We start from the raw sequence: 12,709 nt of genomic DNA on the forward strand, positions 1-12,709 counted from the left end.
CTTCTCTCTCCGCCTTCAATGCCTCTTTCCTCCACCAAACTCGTTCTTCAGCCAATGCTGCTGTCGTGCATGTTGGAACAGAATCTATTAGAAAAAAGCTTAGCAGATTGGATTCATTCGATCTAAACAGCCATAAATTTGAATGGTGCGAATGGAATAATTCTGGAAATGGATCTGCAGGAGGAGCACTTTATGTTGTTGTCACAAATGCCAACCTCACAATCACTTTTTGTTCATTTAACAAATGTTCATGTATTGGAAATGGTGGCGCATTATTCTGTATTCATTTGAAAAATGTCAACATCTCAAAATCCAATTTCACGAGCTGTTCAGCATCTGGTGGAGGAACTGCTCTAATATCAAATCCTCAATCAAATTCAATATATTTCTTTTCGGAAAACAATGTTGAAAATTGTCAAATAGCAGATCGTTTTGGAATTGCTTGGAATTTAGATATATATAATTTTCCTTCAAACGGTCAATTCCAGTTTTCCAAATGCAAGTGCATCTCAAATTCTGGCGGTGATTCTACTGGTTCTCTAACATTTCAAAATCCTCCAGTAAATAAGCCAAGTCAGTTTTCTATCAATGATTGTCAATTTTTGAACAATAAATTGACCGCTTCTTCCACATGTGGAGGAGCGGCAATGTATTTCAGAGATGTATTTTTTTGGATGAGTGGGACTAAATTCATCACATTCTGTTTCTTCGATGGTAATTCCGCCACTAATGGAAGGGGAAACGATGTCTTTTTCAATGGCAGCAGCATCACCCAATCTCCATTTGAGAATTGTGGCTCAACAACCCCAACACAAAGAGTCTGGAATGCAGGAACAGCAGATAATGCTGAGTACAATGGCTGGCTCCCCCTCATCGCCCAGAACAAAATTGTTGCCAGCAATGGAACTGATGCTGATGCCTGTGGCAGACCCCAACAGACCCCATGCGCCACCATCGAGTACGCCCTCACCGGCTTCATTTCCCTCCTCCAAGAAGCATCCCTCACCCTCCTTTCCTCAACATTTGTTCCTCTTCAAACACTAACCTTCAGCGCGGTTGATACCATAATCACAGGAAATGGCACAACTGCCACCACTATCGCCTCCAGTGGCATTCCCCAACCATTAAACTCAAATTTACAATCAACATCATCTTCTTCTTCATCATTTTCATCAATATCAACATTTTCTTCACCAGATCCATCTGCCACTTCTGCCCTCTTCCAACAGACTCAGGGCTCCCTCACAGTCTCTGCCCTCGCCATCGCCCACAACTCCACAAATCCCATCACCCCCATCCTCTTCCACCTCTCCGGTAACTCCCCTTCCCTCAACCTCAACACAACCACCATCACCGGAACAACCTCCATAACAATAAAAACACCCCTCTTTTTCATCACTGCTGGCTCCATTGCCCTCAACCACACAGCAATCACCAGTCTCGCCCTCAACAGCCCCAGCATCTTTCACCTCACCTCCCTCACCGCTCCCCTCACCCTCAACTCCTCCAACATCACCCACATCACCTCCACAGCCACTCCAGCCAGCTGTGTCCTCTCCTCTGCCACCTCCCCTGTCCTCTCCCTCTCCCTCGCCAACTGCACCATCACCAACATCGACTCAGCTCCACAAAGCCAACAGACTGCCACCAATGGCGGGTGCATCTCATTCGCCTCATCTGTCCCTGCCAACACATTTTCAGTGAGGAACACAAATTTCTCCACCTGCTCTGTGAGCGAGGATACAAGTTCTGGAGGAAGAGGCGGTGCTCTCATGATCGAGTACAACGATGATTCAGAAGTGTCAGAATCCTCCTTTTCCATAACCAATATTGTGTTTTCAGCCAACAAGGCGAGTGTTGGAAGAGATGTGTATTTTGTGTGCGAATCATTTGTCGCTTCTGTGAAAGAGCCCATGTTCGCCTTCATGAGAAGCATCACTCAGAAAGACAACTCAGTTGTTGGACATGACAGAACAGAAGCATTCGGTGATTGGAATGTTGATTTATTCATATTTTTTGATGGTTTCTTTGACAGTACAATATATGTGGATGGAATATCCGGAGTGGAGAGGGTATATTGTGGATTGGAGAAGGCACCATGTTTGAATGTGAATTATGGAATGGGGCATTTGAAGAGAACACAGAACACAAAAGAGGAGATTATTGTTATTTCAAATACGTTGATGGCGGGGTTTGTGGATGTGGGTGGAATATGCATGAAGGCAAAAACTGAGGCAATTGTAGAAATTGAATGCCAAAGAGAAGCGAGTGGATCTGACGAATGTATTCTGAAATCAGAATCACTGACAGAAATACAGTTCATTGAAATTATTGTTCCATCGAGCTTTAACAGAACAATCTCAGCAGTGATTGAATCGAGCACTCAAAATGGGGAGTTGCACTTGAAGAGCTGTGAGATGAGTGTTGTTGGAGGGAAGCTGAACACGATTGGATTTTTCTTGATCAGATCAATGGGAAAGATGGTTGAGCTGGACTCTGTCACGATATCAGATGTGAAATCAACAGTCTCGTTGTTTTCATTTTCACTTTCCTCATCAAATATGAATGAACAGGAATACAAAGTGAAACTGTTGAATTGCGCACTGGAAAGGCTGGAGATTGATGGAGGAGGAGAGGCAGCAATATTTGAAGGGAATGTGGAAGTTGGGATGATGATAAATGGAAGCAGATTTGATGGGACATTATCAGAGAAGAGCAAAGAGGGAGGAGCACTGAAGATAGTACTGAATGAAGGAGGATATATGACAATTCAAGAGAGTTCATTTACTGGATGCATTTGCGAGAATATGAGTGAGGGAGGAAAAGGAGGAGGGATTTATCTGGATTGCAGTTCAAATGAAGGGGAATTTCAACTGTCATCGATATCGTTTTCTGGGTGCAGTGCAACAGTTGGAAAGAACATGTTTGCGAAGAGCAGCAATCTGGTGAACAGCGTGAATACAGAGCGTTTTGCATTTGATTGCACAGGATTCAAGGATGATGGGAATGCATTTGTTGGAGAAGATGGGAAATATGGAGAAATGGATCTTCGAGTGTATCTTGTTTCTCTGAAGTGGGTGGAGGTGTCTGTATCGACTGGTGGGCATGACACGTTGGGATGTGGAAGTGAAATATTCCCGTGTGAATCTATGAAAAGTGGAATTGACCACATTGACAGAAGTGGGACAGAAGGAGAAAGGAAAGTGAAAGTGAAAGATGAAGTGACAATCGAAGATATTTATTCTTTCACAGATGCACTTGTGATTGATGGATGTGCGAATGAGGGAGATGAAACCGAACACAGGCCTATTCATTTTGAAGGGACAATCAAAGGGGATTCTGCAACAACTATTATTTCATCAACTGCCTCACTCAGCTTGTTATCTTTAAAATTGCAGATTCGAAGTCAATTTGTACCAAGCATGAATTCACTGATCTCATCGAGTGGAGTCCTTCAACTTGTAAACTGTTTATTTGAGATTCAATCATCAACAGATATTGTTCAATATTCATTGATATCCACAACCACTGGAAGTTGCACACTGAAAGGATGCAGTCTGGCAGATTGTTCATTTGTCATATCTCCATTGGTGATGGCTTCTTCTGCTTTATTCGAAAACAGTAACTTTTCAAACATTACGAATACTGGAAGCGGTGAAGGAGGTGTTGCAAGAGTTACATTAATAAATGAAGAAGATTTGGTGATGAAATCAACAAATGCATCATCTTGTTCACTTTCATCAAGAAATGGAAAAGGAGGATTCTTGTATTTGGATTGTCAAAATTGTTTGGATGAAAAGCCATTTCTCTTTGATGTTGGTGTCACTTTTGAAAATAACAATGCAGCCACAGGGAAGAATGTGTTCATTTTGGGAAAGGATTTTAATTCTTCTGTAACAAACGATGCGTTTAAGTTTGATTATTCTCAAATGAAGAATGATGAAACTCTGTTTGTTGGAAGTGATAACTATCAACAAGAAAAGGATCTGTTCATGTTCCTCGTTCCATACAGTTCATTTGAGATATTTATCTCATCAAATGGATTTGATGTTGCAAGATGTGGAAGTGAGGAAGAACCATGCTTCACAATGTGGAAAGGGATGGAAAACATGAAAAAGGAAATTGGAAATAAAACAATTCAGATTGAAGGATCAACAATAATTCGTAATTCATTCAATATGTCCAATTATCAGATCAAAAAGGTTTCATCAATGGGAGAAGAAAATGTTAAAGCGATATTGAATTTTGAAAAAGCAATTGGAAGTCAACTGGAATATTTCGTGGTGAATGATATTCATCTTGAATTGATAAATATCCAACTTCAACTTGCATCGGGATTTGATAATTCAGCCAAAACCATTATTTCAAATAGAAATGGAGATTCGGTGATAACTGGATGTTCCTTCCATTCAGAAGCAGGAGTGAACAATGGATTTGATTGTGTGTTTGTGGATGCGATTGGAGGCAGTGTGGAAGTGAATGATTTGTCGATTGAATCATGCAACGTTGGAAACAGTATATTTGTCATTCATGATGCTGGAGTTTCTTGTTATTTCTTGAATGTTCGAGTGGAATTGTTGAATGAAAGTGGAGGTTGCATTTTATCGATCAAGAAATCTGAACAAGGATTGAAGATAAATGAAGGAGTAAATGAAGATGGTGCAACTATTGAGATTGGCAATTCATCATTTTCAGGAGTGAAGAGAAGTGACAATGGACCAAGCATTTTAGAATCGAAGAGTGAGAAAAAGATAGATTTAGCTGTTAAGGAGAGCAACATCACAGAAGACAAAGCAGAAGATAGTGAAAAAGGAGGGGCAATATTCTTCGCATTGGGTGCATCTGGATCGATGAAGATGATTGACTCAACAATCAGTCATTGCAGCTGCAGTGGCTCCACAGGAAGAGGAGGAGGAGTGTATTTGGCAACAAAGGAAAGAGGAGAATTGAATTTTTCATTTGTGGGAATGAAATTCAGTGACAACGGGGCTAGTGTTGGAAAAGATATTTTCATTGAATGTTATAACATCACATCACAGATCAATGAAACCCAATTTCAATTTGATCTTCGAGAGAATCATTATTCACGAATTAATGCGATATATGGAATTGATAGTTGCGAACACAAAGAAGATACAGATCTGATTGATTTTGTGACGATTCATCAGAGTGATACGATCATTGTGAGCAGCTTGAATGGTTTGAATGGGAGGAGATGTGGAACGAACATTCTTCCTTGTTATTCAATTAATCATGGACTAATGCATCTGACATCTGAATATGTGAGTCTGTTGCACGTTGACACCAAGAGCGCAATTGAGGAAGAGATTAATCTGAAGGAAATGAGTCTGAGTTCGAAGAGCAGAGAAAATTGTAAAGTTGAAGTGAAATCAGATATTGGAGAAACAAGAGGTGCATTGGTTACAACAACTGGAACGGTCTCATTGTTGAGAGCGGGGTTTGTGTTTGATTCGAATTTCATTTCTGAGCATGAATCATTTATATCACCAGAAGGAGGAATCCTTGAAGTGATGAATTGTTCATTCAGTTCAAAACTACTGGTGGAAGGTGAAAATGCTGAATTTGCAAATATTCAATTCCACATAATAAAAATGGTAAAAGGAGAATTACAACTTGACGGATGTTATTTGTCAAATCTGGTACTCCATAAGTCTGCATTATATCTATCATCATCACTTCCATCAGTGATTTATTTATTATCAATTTGCAATTCTACAATTAAAACTTCTCTGATTGATATTAATGAATGCGGGCAATTAACAATCAAGGATTTCAAAACAGAAAATATCTCAGTTGAAGGAAATGAAGAATCATTTATATCTTGCTTGACAATGAAAAAGACGATTCAATTTACAAATTGCACAATGGAGAAAACAACTTCAAAGGCCACAAAAGGAAAATTGATGAAAGTGGAGAATTGTTTGGATGTGAAAATGGACAGTTGCATTTTTGATGGAAATTCAAAGGAAAGAAATGAGAAGCAGTTGAATATTGAAGAAGAGATGTGCAGATGGGATGGATCTCTTGTTGATGTTGTGAAGAGTTCTGTGATAGTGAAAGACACAACAATCTCGAATTCACCAGAAGGTGGAATAACAATGAGTGGAGGGGAAATGACTGTTAATGATGGAAGATTTGAAAACAACAATCCCTCAATTGAAGGATATCCATCATTGAGAAGAAACATCATCTGTTCAGATGCAGGAACATTGAATGTGGTGAGTTTGAAAGGAGGAAATGGTTTAAAGGATAACACATCACTCTGGATGTTGAATGATGGGTGCTCTTTTGAAGGGATTGTTTCTGAGAGAGATTCATCGTTCTTCATTCCCGTGTTGGAGAGTGTGGAAGTGAAAGAAACAACAGATAGAATGAAGTTGATATTCAAAGGAATGCTTCTTGTTCCATGCAATCTGTCATTCTCAGTTGTGAAGAGGAAGGGAGAAGAGAAAGAGATTGAACATTTTGATTTTGACTCAAATAGGTTTTTGTCAGAAAGAGAAGCAGAAGGAAGTGTGGCAAAAGATTTTATCAGCAGTTGTGGAAATGAAATTGAAGTGAGTGTTTCTGTTTTATTTGGGAATGCAGAATCTCCTTCATCAACAAATTCATTCATTCTGAAGAACAGAAGTGAGGTTGAACCAAAAGGAGATGAAAAACTCGTTGAAGGAGGAAAAGAAGGAAAATCTTATTGGTTGTTGATTGTGATTGTGCTTGTTGTGATATTGTTTATTGTTCTCATCATTGCAGTTGCATTTATTGTTCGGTGGAGGAAAGTGAAGGAAAGAAATGAGGAGTTGCAAGAGATTGTGAATGACAACATCAGAAAGGATCCGAAGGCATTTGAGATGGTGACGATGGAGATGTCTCCAGAAGAGCAGTGGAGAAGAGCAGAGAGGGAGGCAGAAAAGAAGAACGATGAGAGAATTAAGAAGAGGGTGTATGAGAAAAGCTTGGGACACTCTGAGTCTTCAGAGCATTTATTGAGTGAGAGTGGATCAACTGAATACATTTTTGGAAAAGATTCTGATAAAAATGGAGAATGGGATTTGGAGAAGGAAGAAGAAACGAGAAAACAAACTCCATCACCATCCATCTCATCAGCAGATACAGAAACCGCATTTGTTCGAGGGGAGGATTTGTTTCCCACAACCTCATCGATGTCGAATCTGGTGGATGCAATGGCATGTTCATCGCCTTATGAAAAGTTGATTGTGGATCTGAGAGATTCGTTGTTCATGTTGCTTCATGGGAGGAATGAGAAGAAAGATCTGGCGATTGGCACATTGAAGGAGAAAGAGGTGACAGGAGCACAGATGCTGTTCTGGGTGGCGAATGGAGCTTTGCACTCGCTTGAAGATGAGGAAGACGAACTTCCCTCTTTGCGAGACCTGAGTCCGCACATTGTGCTTTTGTCAGAGCACATGGTGATCTGCATTGCGCTCCACTCCGACTACTCCTCGTCATCTGATGATTCGGATTCATCCTCAATCTCATCAACCACGATTGTGACATCTGCAAGTGAGGATGATGATGATGATGATGAAAGAGATTCTCTGCCATCATCAGCGTTTGAGGATGATGAAGACAGGTGGAAGGAGTGTTTGAGGTGGAAGGCGTCAGAGCTGGTGATGAACCGGAAGATGGGAGCAACAGAGAAGTCGGTGGCATTCTCGATTGGGATGATGCTGTGGGAGTGTGTGACACTCGAGATCCCGTTTGGAGAATACGAAGGGGAAGTGGCAGGGCAGAAGATTGCTGATGGAGAGAAGCCGGATGAGAGGGGGATTGAAGAGAGTGAGTTGAAGAATGTGGTGAATGCGTGTCTGTCAGCAGAGGCATCGAAAAGACCGACACTCACTGAAGTGAAGAAAGAGCTGGTTGGGATGTTTCCTTCTGGGACATTTGTTGTGACGATGACAGATGCAATCATTCTTGAGGAAAGCAGCGAAGAGTTGGAAGAAAATGATAAGAGCAAAGAATGCGAAAAAGAAGGGGAAATGGAAGTGAATGAGATGAAAGCCATGTTTAACAAAGGATGAGAGCTAAAAATAAAAGAAATGTGCTTCAAACATAAATATATAACTAGAAAGAGAGTAATTCCAATGTATTTGCCTCGATTTTTAATCAATTCTGAAATTCGCTTCGTTGAATTTTGAGATGAGTGAGAAAACAAGTCAAAGGTTTATGGCGATGGGATTTTTGAGATCTGAATGTTTTCAAGTGAGTGTTAGATGATTTTTTGTAGATGACTTTTTAAAGACTTTTTTCAAATTGAAATATTCAAATTTGAACAAATCATATTCAAACATGAAAAAAGAATTAACGAAATTTTCTTTATTTATCTTACAATGAAAAATGTCAATGTTTGGTTGCAGAAATTCGAAACAAAAAACTTTCTGAAAAACAATGAAGAAAACAAGAAAAATTCAGGCAAATATCACATTTGATTCATTTGAATTTTTCGTTAAAAGTGCAATATTTATTATTATAAAGTGAGAATATGTTAAATTTTCTAATAATTAAAACATGGAAAAGTGATAATTTTGAAAATGAAATATTGGATTTTTAATGAATTACAGTCAGTGCCAAAGCCGATCCATGGTGCGAAACCCGATCCTTATTGATATGCTGTATCGAAAATTTTGATATAAAAATCTCATCAACATCTTACAAAAAATAAAAACATGATAAATTAACACAATAATCATCATTAATCTATGTTTAGTAATTAAGAAATCACAAGTCAATGAAATGATTGATGAAATAGAAAAGAACGAATATTTTCATTTTAAATTCTCATACAAGGAAAAAATGATTCAATGTTTGAGTTATAGAATAAATTAACACAAAAAAGTGATAAATATCAAGAAATGCAAAAAGTTTTTCCTAAAAACAGTTATCAGGATTTTGAATTTGATTATCACCCATATAACATGAGCAACAAAACATATCTCTCTCCTCTTCAACTTCATTACGAACTCGTATCCAATAAATATCGTTCCATTCCTTCAACAACGAAAAAAATATTTGCAATTCGAAATGATTATTCACTGAAATGGCAAACTGCCGTGAATGAAAAACTTATATTGAAAGAAGCTTGGTTCAGGGGAATCAAAGCGCCGAAGGAAGGAATGGATGTTGGAGTTGATGGGCATCCTTTAACAATTAATTCGCGACAGCTCGAAATAATAGAAAATCAAGTTCTTGTGAAGTTGTCAGAACAGGAAACTGTTCGAGTGCATGTAGTTCAAAACATGGTTTGATTTGTTTTTGACTTTTCATTTTTTAAATACACATTTTTATGAGTGTATGAATATTATCGAAAAGGATTCAACTGATGAAAACGAGCCAAGAAAAATAAACGAAAAATATGCGCACAAGTTGTCAAAAAGAAGTGAAATTATTCATACTGCAATTTCAAGGCCAACAGACATGTCAAAAATTACTGTTCAATCACCAGAGAATATCAGACAATTGTTTGAAGAATTGTCGAATGTGATAAACTAAAATCACATTGATTCATCGAAAATATTTAATTTTGATGAATCTTCGTTGAATTAAAGTGAAAGCACAAGCAAAATGGTTGTTTGTCGAAAAAATCAAATTCAGCTTGCTTCTACAGCTCCTCCGAAAGATCCCAAGTCAACTTTGTGTCTGTGTGTCTGTGCAGATGGTCCTTCACTTCAGTGATTTCTCCTTTGGCCCATGAAAAGTTTGCCACAAGAATTTTCATCGCTTTCTGCATTCGACATCAAAGTTCTTCCTTCTTCATCCGGTTGGATAACAAAAGAAATAGTTAAAAAAATCGTGATCAATAGCTGGATTCCCTGGATCGTGTTCAAAGTTAAGCCATCCACTACACATAAAGCCCTGTTTTTGATGGATAATCATATTACTCATACAGGTGATTCTGTTTCAAGATCGGCTGAGGAACACAACATTATTATAAAATTCTTTCCTCCCAACATGACTCATTTTTTCAGCCATGTGATTCAAACAACTTCTCTCGTTTGAAAACAACGCTTTATAACAAGTTTCAAATTCCTTCTCCGTTTTCAATTCATTCAAACAGAGCATCACTTGCGGATATTCTCCCTGAAGCAGTAGCTGCAGCAACAATGCCTTCCACAATCAAATCAGCTTTCATTAAAAGCGGAGTTTGGTCTGTTGCTGCCGCCCCAGTTTTGGATCGCATATCTGGATCACCAATACAGAATCTTAAAAGCAATTCTGAAACTTCTGTTTCATCCCGAGATTGGAGAGAAGAGTTGTTTTGGAATTATTCTCCTCTAAGCGACAAACAATTGTCTTCTTCACAACCTTCAAAGCATTCATCTCTGAAGAATTCTGAAATATAAAAAGAACCGACAAAATTGATCGTTAATCACAGAAAATATTCTACTGACGAAAATTTCTCTAAAGAAAATACAACTGACGAAAAAACAACAGAAGGAGCAAATGAGATGGATGAATCAGAGCTAATGAAACAAATTGGATCAACAAAAGAGCATTCACATTTTCTTCAAAAGCATCTTGTGAAAATTGGAAAACCAACTTCATCTTCTGAAAAGAAACGTGAGAATAAACATAGTCGACAAGAACTTAATGAAATGTTGAATAAAGAACCAGCAAAGATAAAAAAGGTGTCGAGAAAAAAGTATAGAGAATAATTGAAATACTCAAAGACGATGAAAAAGAAGAGAAATCAACTTCTTGCAACGAAATAAAATGTTTCGATCACACAACCCAGAGAGAGATTTCTCCTTCATTCAATTTGAAAGAGAAACGCATTAGAGAAACATACCACTCTAAATATAACTCCAATAGTAAACTCCAGTCTTCATACCATTATGACGAATAAACTTGAAGTCTTCTTTTTGAAGAATTGCTTCATATCGATTATTTTTAACTATACATATAAAATACTTAAACAAAATGTATTTTCTTTGTTTATTATTTCATAAGAAAATTTCAAATATGTTGCCAAACACTTGGTTTCAACGAACAGTTGAATATATTTAGTCTTTCATTTAAGTAATATTAAACAACTTCGAAAAATTATTGCATTCTCTATTTCTCTCTTTCTCTTTTTCTCTTTTTCTCTTTTTCTCTCTTTCTCTCTTTCTTTCTTTCTTTCTTTCTTTCTTTCTTTCTTTCTTTCTTTCTCTCTTGGTTCGGGTTTCGCGCCATGGATCGGCTTTGGCACTGACTGTATTTGTGTTTTTTTTTGTAATTTCAACTATTTCACCAAAAATCATCATTTTTTTATAAAAGTTCAAAAGCTTTTAAATGAATAACGAAACGAAAATAAATTTTGATGTTGGATATTTGGAACCTTACTGAAAGAAAAGGTTCCCAAAGGCATGAGATACAGGATTCCAATGAATTTGATTAAAGAAAATTCAAGGATGAAATATTAGAGGAGCAAAAAATGCAGAGTTCAACATTCATTATTTAATTAAAGTCAATCACACACAATGCATTTTATAATTGGGAAAGTGCTAACGATTATTCTCTTTTTTTGGATTGGAATGACCATCAAACATGAAAATCTTCTGCTAAATATTCACATGTACTCAGTAGGTTTTTGGCACTGTGCATACAGATATGCTTTCTCACAGTTCCTAATAAACAAGCCTAAACAACTTGTAGGTGAAGGCAAGACAGTGGAAATAGATGAATGTTTGTTGCTTCGGAGAAAATATCGAAAAGGAAGGAACAAGAGGCAACAATTGCTTTTTCAAGCAATCGAAAGAAGAGAGGGGAAAAAAGTATGAAAAAAAAGAAATGGAAAGTCAAAGATCGTTCAAGAAAATCATTGATGATTATTATTAAAAATAACGTTTATTTTCTGGAACAACAAATGTGATGGATTCATGAAGGACATATGGAACACTGGCAAAAAAAAGGCTACACTTACATGGCTTTTATTCATGATCGACATATTGAAGATTTAATTTCTTGGAATATGCAAGAAAACTGTTGAAAGAATATGGCACTATTGTTGAGAGTCTCAACAAATTGTCGGAATGCTAAACTCATAAATCAAAAAGTCCTTTTTTTCTTCATTCATTGTAAAAAACTGTTTCTATTAGATTTTCACTAAATTTGTTATATTGACCTGCAAAAACAAGAAGAAATTGATGAAGACGACAATAATTTTGAAAATTATGAACGATAATAGTTCCAGATACTGACTATATCGTTGAATACAACTCTGAAAATTAATCTCTGTAAGTTTTAATGAATTAAAAGCAGTCGACTGTGAATCAGGTTCAGAATAACATTATAGCAATTTATTTATTTCTTAAATTATTTTTTATTTTTTGTTAATTTATTTGTCGAAAATTTTTTGAAAAGTTCCTTTTGCATAATTTTCAAATAAAGAAAAATTTTCATATTTCGATCAAATTTCTGTTTCCACTCACGAAACTTCACAAAATGGAAATACAAACATTGCCAAGATTCTATTTTCATAACAGCTAAATTTTGTGAGTGGGAACAGAAATTTGATCGAAATATGAAATTTTTATTTTGATTAAAAATTAAACAAAAGGAATTTTTCAAAAAAAATATAGACATTTTTTTTATAATTTTCCTCGAGAATTTTTCAAGTTTAAATAGCAATTAGGTTCTTAATTTTTAATAAACACTCTCGATACATATTGGTGAATATTTTTGAAAT

General features: G+C 36.9%; 1 protein-coding gene across 1 annotated transcript; it reads left to right on the forward strand.

Annotated features, from left to right (window-relative positions):
- Positions 1-711: 711 nt before the first annotated feature.
- On the forward strand, positions 712-8,350 carry MONOS_11190 (uncharacterized protein; the record flags this gene model as incomplete). The annotated part of the gene is made up of 2 exons (XM_067863698.1): positions 712-958; positions 1,075-8,350. 2 exons carry the CDS (start codon positions 712-714, stop codon positions 8,061-8,063), a joined length of 7,236 nt encoding a protein of 2,411 aa, XP_067735127.1. The 3' UTR covers positions 8,064-8,350.
- Positions 8,351-12,709: the final 4,359 nt, after the last annotated feature.

This window comes from Monocercomonoides exilis, assembly GCF_001643675.1.
Source record: "Monocercomonoides exilis strain PA203 chromosome Unknown scaffold3-2548433, whole genome shotgun sequence".
NCBI classification, from domain to species: domain Eukaryota; phylum Preaxostyla; order Oxymonadida; family Polymastigidae; genus Monocercomonoides; species Monocercomonoides exilis.